Genomic DNA, 13,388 nt, shown 5'->3' with positions numbered 1-13,388 from the left:
CCCGAGGGTAACCGTGAGTCCTACGGACGGCTGCGGCACGGCGCCGTGCCGAACACAGGAATCGAGTACAAATCCACATGATGAAAAAGGGGACGCCGAGCCCTCCTCCTGGACACAAAGGAGGAAACCTGCAAAACCTCGGGTCAGGGAAGGACTGTAAACCCAACACGAAAGCACAAGCAACAGAGGAACAAAACCGACAACTGGACTTCATCCCAGTCAGAAACATCGGTGCTTCCAAGCACACTGGCAGAGAAGCGACAAACCCACAGAATGGGGGAAATACCTGCATGTCGTGTTTTTGATAAGGGACTGGTATCCAAAATATACAAAGTGCTCTTGTAACTCAATGATAAAAAGACAAATAAGCCAATTAGAAAATGAGCAAATGACTTCAGTAGGTTATTCTCCAGAACAGACATGTAAATGGCCGATCAGCGCATGAAAAGGTGCTCAGCATCACTGGTCATTGGGAAATGAGAATCCCAGCCACGGAGGGTGCCACTCCCCACCCAGCAGGATGGTCACAATGAAAGACAGGGTTGGCCAAGACAGGGAGAAATCACAACTCTCATGTGCTGCTGGTGGGAATGGAAAATGGTTCAGCCACTCTGGAAAACAGACTGGTGGTTCCTCAAAGTAAGTTCCCACAAACCTCAACAATTTCATTCTCAGGTGTATATTCAGGAGAAACAAAAACGTTTGTCCACAGAACAAATGTGTACACAGAGGTGCCAGGGTGGCTCCGTCGGTTAAATGTCTGCCTTTGGCTCAGGTCTTGACCCCGGGGTCCTGGGACTAAGCCCCTGGAGTCAGGCTTCCTGCTCAGTGTGGGGTCGCTTCTCTGCCTCCCTCTGCCCCTCCCCGGCTCGGGCATGCACTCTCTCTCTAGTAAAATCTTAAAAAAATATATTCTGAAATGAGACGGTGGCAATGGTTGCACAATTCTGTGAACATACTAAATCCCACTCAATTGTGGTGAATTAAAAGACTGAATTTCATGGTCTGTGGATTATGTCAATGTGGCTATTACTGAAAGAAAAAAACCTCTCCAAGTTAAGTAAATTCACTTACTCTTGTGTTAACCCAGTACTGAATGAACAGCACTAGTGCGTTCACTGAAAAGTAGCTACATTTTTTTTTCTGAAGATTTTATTTATTTGACAGACAGAGATCACAAGTAGGCAGAGAGGCAGGCAGAGAGAGAGGAAGGGAAGCAGGCTCCCCGCTGAGCAGAGAGCCCGATGTGGGGGCTCGATCCCAGGACCCTGAGATCATGACCCGAGCCGAAGGCAGAGGCTTAACCCATGGAGCCACCCAGGCGCCCCAAGACAAGCAGTGTTTATGAAGAAAATCACATGGCTTTACTGTAGGACATGAAAGACCAGAGTGACACACCAGGCACACAGTGGTTTTCACGAGTCCACATCAGCGCACTGCCGGTCACAAGCCGATCTCATCTGTCAGTCAAACGTGATCAGTTAAACAAGCTCACACCGAGGAACAACTGCAAATAGCCAGGCGGTTCAGAAGGACAAGGAGGGGAAGGGCTCACTCTAGTCACGGCCCACTCTTGAGCTGTGCTATTAGGTGAAGTTCTGGCACCGGGAGAGACAGGCGCGCCGGCAGAGGAGAAACAAAGCCAGAAACAGACCTGTTAGAAGGGCAGGCGCTCTACAGAAAAAGGGAAATTTCTACTCAGTGGGTAAACGATGGACAAGTCAGCGCATGCAGGGACAGCCGACCGCCATACAGACACGGGCACGTTCGACCTCGGGGGGCAGGGAAGGACTTAAGCACGGCGCTGCTGATGAGTAAGTCCGCGCTCAGAACGCCTAAAAATTCTGCACGACCACAGCAATGCATGGAGTGAAGGACGCAAACCTCCCGTCAGCGCAGGAGCGGAAGGACACACTCAGAGAAATACGCTGCGTCACACTTTAAGACAAAATACTCAAGAATTTCATGGCGTCAAGGATATGTGTTAAAAGTATAAATAGAGGGACACCTGGGTGGCTCAGTTGGTCAAGTGTATGACTCTTGATTTTGGCTCAGGTCCTGATCACTGTTGAGTTCAAGTCCCGCATCAGACTGTGTGCTCAGCGTTGAACCTGCTGAGGGCTGTCTCCCTCTGCCCCTCTCTGTCTCCCTCTGTCCCTCTCTGTCTCCCTCTGCCCCTCTCTGTCTCCCTCTGCCCCTGTCTCCCTCTGCCCCTCTCTGTCTCCCTCTGTCCCTCTCTGTTCTTGGGCACGCGCTCTCTCTCTCCCTCTCTAAAATAAAGAAATGAATCTTTTTTTTTTTTAAGGTTTAAATGTAAGTGAAAGACATCCACCAACTTCATGGAAACGGTTGTCCTCTGTGGGTGACAAGAGTAAGGGGTAGATGGGAAGGCGTTTCTTAACTATAACCGGAACGTTTTCTTTCTTTCTTAAGGTAGATTTGAAATAAAGATAGCAAAACGTGAATGCCTATTTATCCTGGATGGTGGGTATACGTGGGTCGGACATTTCCTATAAACTTAAAATACTTCTTAATTTAAGAAAGCAGATGTGGTAAAGACAAGCAACAAAAGAACTAAACACAAAGGCAGATCAGACCTTGGAACAAGTGGGGAGAGAGGCAGCCCAAGGAAGGTCAGTTGCGGAACTCGGACTGTCGAAGTCAAGTGCTGCTGTCCGTGGCTGCCTCGCTAAGCAGAAGTGTGAGCACACTACTCACGTCTGCCACAAAGGTAACCTACAACAGATCTAAACTCAGAAGCCATGAAGCTGAGAAAAAGCGGGAGCACTGCTTTTCATGTCAAGTCTGTCTCACTATTTGAAGTGTTACCAGGAGCACATACAATTTCGCAAAACAAGGTTTCTGGTTTTTGTTTTTTTAATGGAAGAAAGGGACAAACTGCAATGCCCGAACTAGAGACCGTAAAACTGCCCGTACGTCCTTAGCAGAGTCATACATCGGGCACTAAAACAGTCTCTGAGCTTCTGAGATTTCTCACTGTTGTATTTCTGCTGGAAACACTACACAAACCTCTGTATGCTTTGGCGAGTACCCCTACAGGAGAGCAAATACACATCCTTCGAGAAGCAAAGCACTTTACCCTGAAACGACGTTGTAGTTGAGGGCAGGATGGTCTTTCGAGACGGGAGGAACAAGAGGTTCCGGCTGCCACTCTTCAATCAATTCTTCCTTTTCCTACGGGAGAGAAAGAAACAAAATAGGGCAGGTGCTGGTCACCGGACAGTGACTGTTCTGTTCCCACACTTCCGTTAAAAGCAACCAGTAAGTTCCTTGCCTGTCCCTGAACAGCAGCCCGTGAGGCCACGTCACGCACACTGTCCACCTGTGACCCGGGGCCAGATGTCAGATGCCTCTCCGGATCCCCCTGTATTCAAGAGACTGCAGATCCGTAAACCCGAAGGACACTGCATCTGTGCTGCCAGAAGTGAAGCTTTAAAACCAGTTTTTCCTTCCACAGCTTGTAGGGTGAGATGTCCGTGATACCGAATCTTGCTAAGTTCAGCTTTCGGAGGACGACTCTGAAGTGATGTCTAGTCATTCTCGAAAAAATGTAGGTATGTGTGGACTCCAGCTTTATCCACAAAAACTCAAAATACGGAATGACCAACTGCTTACAAAGCTGAGCTAGAAACCAGCCACCTGATCGTTCCCAAGTTCTGAAACGCCGAGGGAACAAGCGGAGACAGGACCCTCCGCCCCGGGAGGCCCAATCCTACTGCAGTACCACCCAGAGTGTGCCACGGCACGCTGATCCCACGAGGCAGGCGGAACAAAACAGTGGGGGAGGGAAGGCTCTGGGGTCAAGGGGAGGGCATCTCTCCAGACAGAGGGCCAACTCTCCACCAGCCTAGTAAAGGCTACATGAAATCATGCGGTAAGACATGCCCTACTCTGCTTTCGCCAGGTTGCCCAAATATATTTGCCCTAAGAACCGTAGGCTTCACGTCCTCTGGGGGACACTGCCTGACTGTCCTACAACAAACATGAACGATCAGGACGGCGGCAGCCGGTCTGCGCAGCGTGGGAAGCGATCACCGCGCTGCTGCCTTAATTCCGCCCGTCTCCCTGCTGCACCCAGTGCTGCCTTGTGAACCAGAGTTGTAGAGATTTTCACGGAAAAACCTTTCTCACAGTCGCGGGTCTCTCTGAGCATCCTGGCCCAAGGCTACAGGGGCTGGACAGGGAAAGGGCCCGAGGGACGGAAACCACGGTGAGGTCAGAGCTGCCCTTCCCTCCCGCACTGGGGTGCCTTTCCTAGGTGCTCCCACTCAAGTGAGAGGACGAGCTTCTTTTCCACAAGCCCCCATCCTCCCGGGGAACGGGATGCCACGGGGGCGGTGCCACAGTCCCCTAGGCACTTCTGCTTCCTAAGGTTCGCCTGGCTTGGGCTTGGGCTGGGTCCCTTACCACAGAGAAATTCAGTTTGGGGTGGGGAGGTGGGAGGACTGTTTCCTACTCCAAATTTCCTTCACGAAGAACCCAGGGAAAACCGTTTGTGTCTCAGGACCAGTGGTCTTCCTGACCAGCTCACGTCCCTCTGCGCGTTGATCATCGAAATCCTGTCGCTGCCCAGGCTTCCCTCCTGCCGTCCGCCCTAACGCTGCTGCTTCCCTAACACAGTGCTGCGTTCGGTGGCGCGGGGCCCCTCTGGGTGCCTACTTTACTCCTGGCTTCTCCGCGTTCTGCTCCCTGATATTTCCTTTCCCTTCGTTGTTTACACGACAGAAAATATTTTAACATACATAGGTGAGCCACCACTCGTACTTTTTGGAAAGATGTACCAACTGTAATCACACAGTGAGTAATGAAAGATTTAATTTCTTACCTTGACTGTAAGATCAGATCGTTCTTGTAATTTGTATGTTTTAGAGAACAGAAGTCTGATTATCCAGAGAATTAGAATGCCTTCCAAAATAAGGTGATAAGCAGGAGCCTAAGAATGAGTCAAAAATCAAAATAGAAATGAAATAAACACTTACAAAATCTGCACATAAATTGTGATGCACTCCTATATCGCTTCCCATGACCTTAAACCTATTGCTTCTGAAGATTTATTTTCAGGGCGCCTGGGTGGCTCAGTGGGTTGAAGCCTCTGCCTTCGGCTCAGGTCATGATCCCAGGGTCCTGGGATCCAGCCCCACATCGGGCTCTCTGCTCAGCGGGGAGCCTGCTCCCTCCTCTCTCTCTCTCTCTCTGCCTCTCTGCCTACTTGTGATCTCTGTCTGTCAAATAAATAAATAAAATCTTAAAAAAAAAGATTTATTGGGGCGCCTGGGTGGCTCAGTGGGTTAAAGCCTCTGCCTTCGGCTCAGGTCATGATCTCAGGGTCCTGGGATCGAGCCCCACATCGGGCTCTCTGCTCAGCAGGGAGCCTGCTTCCCCTCTGTCTCTGCCTACTTGTGATCTCTCTCTCTGTGTCAAATAAATAAATAAAATCTTTAAAAAAAAAAAAAAAGATTTATTTTCAAAACTCCTTTCATCTCTACTCATTCCTCTCCCCACTTCTAAAAGTCAGCAATTTCTCCTTCACATGAAAAATCTTTAATAGCACAGCTTTAAAACCTCCATAGCAAAGAAATTTAATTCTTACAATAAAATCGGATGTAGAAGCCCAACACGTGCAATGATATCAACTACCAGATGAGTCGGATAACGAACGTTTCTGCTGGTGGGAAAGGACAGCAGCCGACCCGTCACAGCTCTGCTAGCCTTCTTCCACCCCAGTGAGCCACAGATGAGTCAGGAGAGTTCCCTGACATTCAGTTTCCACTGTTCGTGGCGTTTTGCACATCTTACTCTATTTTCTGTAGCCCTGATAAGGCTCTTTAAATCCTTCTTGGAACATGACTGAGAGAAAAAGACTTTATAAATGCCTAAAGGAATGGCAGGTTTTTTTTTCCTACAGCAGTTCCCCAAAGTACGCAGCGTGTTCCACGTCAACGGCATGAAGACTCCTCACTGAAATGATCCACGCCAGGTCCTCCTTCCACTGTACCTTTCCAGGATGAAGGCTGGGCTGGCTTCTATGTTTTGTACAACTAGACACACTAAGTGCGTGTGGAAGATTCCAGGCAGTGACTAAACCCCAGTCAGCTGCAGAGTGACCTACTCCAGTAAGCTGTCCGGGAAAGCCACTTAGAAGAGGTATTTACAACAGTAAATACAAGTTCTGTGCGAACATCAGACAAAAAGAAAGTGAAGACGATTCACCGCAGTTAAAAACAAAAACCCAGAATGTGGAGACGGGAAAACTGCAGACACATTGATCGGTTAACGCCTAAGTCGATACACAATTCTGTTTCTAACTACACACGTGTGTTACAGGCACACACTCGTGTTTCTCTTTTGGGTGCAGGACCCCTCCGATTCCGTACACCAGCTGTAACACAACTGGGAGCGAGAATGGAAATCTCTCTCTGAGAAGGTTTTTAAATGTACGGATTCCCCTTGAGTATCATTCATTTGAGAACAAGGACTCTAGTCTAAACATCCGTCTGGTTTTCCTGGGACGTCTGGGTGGCTCAGTCACTCCGGTGTCTTCCTTTGGCTCCGGGTCATGCTCCCAGGGTCCCGGAATCGGGGCCTGTGTGTGTTTGGGGGGGGGGGGTCCTTGCTCAGCGGGGAGCCTGCTCCCCCGATGCTCCCCCTGCTCGTGCTGGCGCGCGCGCTCTCTGACAAGTAAATAAAATCTTTAAGAAAAAAAAACATTCTTTCGGTTTTCTCAGCACCTGTACTCCAGTAGGCGAGCATCTCACTCTACAAAGAAGTCGTCGTAAGAAAAACCGAAATACTGACAGTCTCGTGGATTCATCCAAATCACAGATGCGGCTTCTGTTCCTGGAAACGCCCCGTCCCAGGGGACGCCTCGCTCCTGACCCGCGGCGCAGTCCTCACGAGGGAAGCAGCAGCGCAGAACACGAAACTGTTCATTTGTTTTAAACTTTTTTAAAAAAACGCCCACGTCAGCGGCTTTTATCTCCGTGACTGTAACGCGGCCCGCACCGCCCCGCGCGCCTCGCGTCCGCTCCGTGACCGGTGTTCGGAGGCTCCGAGAGGCCCCGCAGGGAAGGCGGCGGCGTCCCCCGCAGCCGCGTCGAGGAGACCCGGGGCTCGCGGCCCCGACCCCGGAGTTCCCGCCGGCCTCCCCCGCGCCGACGCCGTCCCCGCACAGCCACCGCGCGCCGGAGGCTGGTAAACACGTCCCGGGTTCCGGGCCCCTCACTAGCTCCAGCCGCGAGGCTGGCGGGCGGCCGCCGCCCCGACCCCGCGGGGACAGCGCGCCGGGAAGCGCTCCCGGCCCGGGCGGCGGGGCCCCGCGGACGCCGGTGGCGCGAACGCCCGCTCCCGGCCGCGGTTCCGCCGCCGCCCCGCGCACCTGCAGCGGCCGGGCCTTCGGGGAGGCGAGCGCGCCGCGCCCCGGAGCCCGCGGGGGGGCGCGTTCACGGGGCAGGAGCGGACACGCGGGCAGCGCGGCGACGGCTCCGCATCCCGCCCCGCGGCCGCCGGGCCGAGCTCGCCCACGCAGCTTCGCCCACGCAGCTTCGCCCACGCAGCTCGCCGCCCCGCCCCGCCGCCCGTCCCCCCTCGGGAGCGCCGACAGCAGCCTCGGCCCCGCGCCCGCCGCCCGCTTCCCTCCCGGCGCCGAAGGCGACCTCGGCTCCCGCGCCCGCCCGAGTCTCCCCGCGAGCCCGACCAGCCGGGGACGCCGGGGTCGGCGCGCGACGCAGCCGGCCTCGCCCAGGGCCCGTCGCCCCCCGCAGGGCCCGGCGGTCGCGAGCCGCTCGGGCGCTCGGGCTCACCTCGTAGAGCGCCTGGACCATCTCCACCAGAACCCACTGCTCCGCGGCGGTCGCCATGGTCAGCCACCGGCGCTTCCTTCCGGAAGGCGGCTCGCAGCGACGTCACGCGGCGCGCGGCGCAGCCCGGTGACGTAAGGCCTGGGGGCGGGGCCGGCGAGCGGTGGGGTTGGGGGGAGGGCTCCGCCTCCCGGCGCCTGCGCGCTGGAGGAACGCGGAGGGCCCGGGCCGCAGAGGCGGTGGGAGTGGAGCTTGGGGTCTTCCCGGAGGCCGGGACAGGCGGGGGCAGGTGACCCGGGCCGGGCTCCCGGGAGGGCGGCTGACGTAAAGCCTGCCCTGCGCTCGCAGGCCTGCTCGTCCCTTCTCCGGGACGGGCGGAACCCGCGAACGCACGTCCCTGAAAACCACAGCGGCCTCGCCTGCGGCACGTGCGCGGGTCTGCCCCGGCGGGCGGGGTCTGCGGGGTCTGCGGGGTCTGCGGGGGTCTGCGGGGGTCTGCGGGGTCTGCGGGGGTCTGCGGGGTCTGCGGGGGTCTGCGGGGTCTGCGGGGTCTGCGGGGGTCTGCGGGGTCTGCGGGGTCTGCGGGGGTCTGCGGGGTCTGCGGGGCCTGCGGGGGTCTGCGGGGTCTGCGGGGGTCTGCGGGGTCTGCGGGGGTCTGCGGGGTCTGCGGGGGTCTGCGGGGTCTGCGGGGGTCTGCGGGGGTCTGCGGGGTCTGCTCCCCCTTCTAGTTCTGGGGGCTCCGTGGGCCCCTCGGCTTGTGGCTCCATCGCTCCTGTCTCGTCCACCTTCACAGGGTCTTTTCCTCTTTCTCCAAGTGTCTCTCCTCCGTGATTCCTATAAGGACACTTGTCATCAGATTGAGGGCCCCTGAAGATAGTCTAAGATGATCTAATCTCGGAATCCTTAATTACACAACCACCTCCCTCTTCCTGATTTGACCACTCAACTAATATTGCATAATATTATAGAGTTATTGTATAATACTATATAGAATATCGTATAATATATCACATAGCCAACATTATATACCTATGCATACAATATAGGATGTACAAACTACAATACGAGTGCCTAATAGGCAGCCACGGATTGTGGAAACATCCGTTTCAAAAGTCATCCATCCCGAACAATCATACCTCCAGCTGCATCACACAGCGACGAGCCACACAAGCAGGAATTAGGCTGTCCCCACGGATTAGGGTTAGGGCTTCTCAGAAAGCCCTGGAGAGACCTGACCCCTTGGGTGACCCCGCTTCTCCCTCTCCACACCCTATATCCCTAATATTTGCAAACTGTGTATCTGATGAGAGCTTAATATCCAGAATACATGAAGAACTGCAATTCAGTAACGAAAACCGAAACAACCCAAGTAAATAATGGGCAAAGGACTCGAACAGACATTTTTCCAAAACAAATATGCAAAGAGTCACTAAGCACACGAAAGGGTGATTAATGTCCCTGAATCGTACACTTAAAAATGGTTAAAGAAGTAAATTTTGTCAGGTAAGTGTTTTATCACAGTAAAAAGCAAAAACAAAAACCCTACTATTTCTTTACATGAATATATTTATCTTTTATGTAAATTAACTTTTTTTTCCCCAAAATTTCCAACTTTCGTCCTTTTGTGCTTCATCATGGTAAAATTGCTATAGTCAGCATTCCAGCCCACTAATTCTCTCTTGTATCCATGCAGCCTGTCAGATCAGTGGTTTGAACTTGAGTTTTAGTGATCGTTTCTAGGAATGTTAAGTAGAATTCACATCACCCATTCATCAACAGGTATTTCCTGAGCACTCCCTTCAGCACTGGAGTCACAGGACCCCAGACAGGTGATGTCCCAACCTCCTGGGTCATGGGAAGACAGACCCTAAACGTATACAACTAAAGATGTGGCTTAAGGTCATGAAATGCTACGTGGACGGAGATAAGGAATTACAGAGAGTGGACAGGACAGGCCTCTCCGAAGACATACCATTTGGGCAGAACTCTAAAGCGAGAGAAGGAGACCCAGGAATGTTTTGTGAGGGAGTGATGCAGGGAGAGGGAAATAATGGGGAGATGCTCAGAAGGTTCACGAAGCCCCAGAGTGTGGCTGGTGTGGGGTTAGCATGGCTCCTGCTCGGGCCCGGCAGCAGGGATGGGTGAGGTGGGAGGTTCTTGTGCCTGACACGGTTTGAAGGTGGAGCCGATAGGATTTGCTGCTGTGAGGTGGGAGAGAAAGGGAATCAGGGATGCCTCAAGATCTCCCACCTGAATGACACTGTGTGACCGGTGTCCCTGCTTCTAAGAAGGGGAAGACGGGAGGAGAGCAGCCTCGGGAGTGGGCACTGGACCCCCATGTGGATACGTGCCAGGGGCAGGTGGGTGTTCGGGTCTGAGGCCGGAGGAGAGGTCAGGAATCAAACGGTCCGGCTGACGGTCTAGTGTCTGGAAGAGATTCTGAAGCTCCGGGGAATGAGTGCAGGCACGGGGGAGAAGAGGTGAGGGCCTCTGCCTTCGGGCGTCCTGATCTACTGAGGCAGGATTTCTCAAGACGCTGCTGCGTGATATGCAGCTCCCAAATGAGAGCAGACAAGCAAGAAGTCAGTGTGGGACAGCTCATTCGGAAAAGAAGGGGAGGAGATCGTCCAGGCAGTCGGGGGCAGGCCTCCCCGCCACGCGACCACGTCAGGCTGGATGAAGGGGAATGCACTTGGGTGGGTCTGTCACCCCGCAGATTGAAGGGAAAAAGGCAATTATGCTTGCCCAGAAGAAAAACGTTACAGAAACAATCACTGGTTTAGCAGTGAACCCCATTTAAAGTCATGTAGTCATGAAAACATGCAGAATGACCTTTAGAAAATGGGTCCAAACGACACAGAAGATGGGAGCTGGCGCAGTGTGTGCACGGAGTGAGGCGAGACCCCGGGACCCTCGCCGCCTGTGGCGGGCGAGAGCGAACTGAAAGCGTCACGGTGGCGGGTAGCGCGCCCACGAAACATGAGGGCTGCGCGAGAAGTGACAGGAAGAAACGGTGGGCTTTTGGATTGGGAATCTGGGGTGGGGAAGGAGGGCCAGGGCTGATGTTTTTTGTTATAAACCTTGTGCTTTTAGTTGAGTTCTTTAAAGATTTTTTTTTTTTTTTAATTTATTTGAGAGAGAGAGAGAGCATGAGAAGGGGGAGGGTCAGAGGGAGAAGCAGACTCCCTGCCAAGCAGGGAGCCCGATGCGGGACTCAAGCCCGGGACTCCAGGATCATGACCTGAGCTGAAGGCAGTTGCTCAACCAACTGAGCCACCCAGGCGCCCTTTTAGTTGAGTTCTTAAGCTATAATGTCTGTACTACTTGGAGAAAATAAAAATTAAACCAAAGTGTATTTTTCATTGTCCTTTATAATTCCTCACCCAACTTGGTTCGTGCTGTGTGTCGGTCACTGTTACTAGTGATTTATTGTAGGAACCAGTGAAGTACCACGGAGAGATTTCAATTTAGATCTACAATCAAAAAGATTTGTTGGCATAATAAAATTAACTGAAAATCCCTTAATCCTCCCATAACCCAACAGCATGTCAGACGTGTAGTTTTGTATACGGTTTTTTTTTTCTAAGCTTTTATTTATTTATTTGAGAGAGAGCAAAATGAGAGAGATCAGAGGCAGAGGGAGGCACAGACACACCGCTAGGCAGGGGGTCTGACGCAGGACTCCACCCCAGGACCCTGGGATCATGACCCGAGCCCAAGGCAGACGCCCAGCTGAGCCCCCCAAACGCCCCTGCACACACACTGTGGAGTCCACTCCTGCAACCCTTCGTTTAGAGAGTTTCTTAAGGGCTTTCGACTCATCACGGCCGTATCGAGGCTCTAAGTCGAGTCACCCAGACCGCTAGTTTACAGATCACGTGTAGTCTGTCCCTCTGTTCACTTCTCCCTCTTTGCCCCAGGTCCCCTCTCTGCCCCAGGTCCCACTTCCACTCCTGTCCCTTGACCTTCTGGACACCTGCTGTCGCGTCTCTAAGGATACTTGTAGCCTTGCAGAATTTATGCAGTGACGCTCTCCATTCAAATCATTTGTGAAAAAATTTTAAAGTGTGGTTCAGGTTGTCCCTGGAGAGCTCCAGATCTGTGGATCGACAAAGCCGCCAGAGACCGGTCCTTCTGAGAGCTCCGCTCCAGCGCCCACAGATTCTTTTTAAGACCAACGGCAAGGTCATGTGAAGACCGCTACTCGACTCCTCGCTGGCCGTAAGACCTCAGTCAATGTAATCCATTCCGAATGATCCCATGTTCGTGTCTGGGTGAAGAGAGATGGGTTTCCTGGTATTTTTTCTTAACAGCAAGGAACCAGCTCTCTCGGGATCCTGAGAGCTCTGCCCAAGTCTCCCTGGCCCCCAGCGGCTTAGGTCTGCCCATTCGTGACTCAGTCAGTGTAGAGCAGAGAAGGGAGACTCACGGCTACACAGCAGAGAGACGGAACGGACATTGGGAGCTAATCACGACCCTCTAAATCCAGCTTGCTCGACCCTCCATTTTATCTTTATTTGGTTTCTCTTCCAACCCAGTCGACACAGCAATCATCTGACCACGGCACCCGTCACTTCAAATGCTGTGACGGTGCGGTAGCGCGTCTTCAGAGTTGGCCACGGCATGGAATTACACCCCTGCTGGTCTCACCTTGAGTCTGGCTTTTCTCTGTCGTTTGCTTTTGACCAACGATGCTGTGGGACTTCTGAAAGTGCCTCACAAAAACTTTGCTGTTTATGCCTGCGCCTCTAGGAATACTCTTTTTTGGAGTGCTCGCTCCAGGAAACCGGCCACCACACTGTGAGACACCGAAGACACTTAGGAGGCCAAGTGTGGGCACGACGGCGGACCGCGCCGGCTCAGATCCCCGCCAGCAGCCTGCCAGTGAGCCGCCTTAGGCATCCAGCCCAGGTGAGCCTCAGGACACCGCAGCGCCGGTTTCCCTGTGACTGCAACATCCTGCAAGGTGGCAGTGAACCCACCGAGCCGTGAGAGAGAACGACACGCAGGTGTTCATGTCATTCAGCTCCAGGGTGGGCTGTGACTTAAGAGCGCATCCCCGAGATGAATGCCTCCCACGTAAATCGGTTTAAGCTGCATTCAGGTGTGAGGAAGAGGGCACCTGGCTGTCCATGACTCCCACGAGGGCGCGTGACGACCCCGCGATACAGGGAGCCTGGGGGAGGCAGTTCCAGGATTTGGTCAGTGACCCGGACTCTCTTTCCCATGGAGCCGTCCGCAGCAAGGTGGCCAATGAGGTCCAGATGACCTCGGTGCCACGCAGTCACAAGCAATCAGGACGAGAGAGGCCGGGCAGAAGTCCTCGTCTCCTGAGCGCGGAGGTTCCATCTGGAAACCCGATTTCCCCGGAGTTCTCTAGCAGTCTTCCCTTTGTACTTCATTGGGATTAGAACTAGCCAACCAGTCACGATTCATCTTCTGGGTCCATGGTCTGTCCTCACTGAGACCGAGGGGTCTCTGCCACCGCCTGAATCAGCTGGGCTTCTGTTTTGCGGAGAGGGGGGTGGGACGGGATGTGCCGTAGTGTCTGCCACCCCATTAGATCAAGCC

General features: G+C 53.5%; 1 protein-coding gene across 3 annotated transcripts in view; it reads right to left on the bottom strand.

Annotated features, from left to right (window-relative positions):
- Positions 1 to 7,918, bottom strand: part of SPTLC1 (serine palmitoyltransferase long chain base subunit 1) — a 46,613-nt gene extending 38,695 nt beyond the window's left edge. For 2 of the 3 annotated variants that reach the window (XM_080819662.1, XM_080819664.1), the window contains exons 1-3: positions 7,821 to 7,918; positions 4,847 to 4,954; positions 3,101 to 3,195 (exon numbers count right to left, since the gene is read on the bottom strand). In XM_080819662.1, coding sequence (XP_080675788.1) covers positions 3,101 to 3,195; positions 4,847 to 4,954; positions 7,821 to 7,877 — 260 coding nt within the window. In that variant the 5' untranslated portion in view covers positions 7,878 to 7,918. The remainder of the gene's footprint in view (positions 1 to 3,100; positions 3,196 to 4,846; positions 4,955 to 7,820) is intronic. The other variant, XM_080819663.1, reaches the window with a different exon arrangement.
- Positions 7,919 to 13,388: the final 5,470 nt, after the last annotated feature.

This window comes from Martes martes (assembly GCF_963455335.1).
Source record: "Martes martes genome assembly, chromosome: 12".
NCBI classification, from domain to species: Eukaryota; Metazoa; Chordata; class Mammalia; order Carnivora; family Mustelidae; genus Martes; species Martes martes.
Note: the sequence above shows the minus strand (reverse complement) of the source record. Positions and strands in the feature narration are given on the sequence as shown.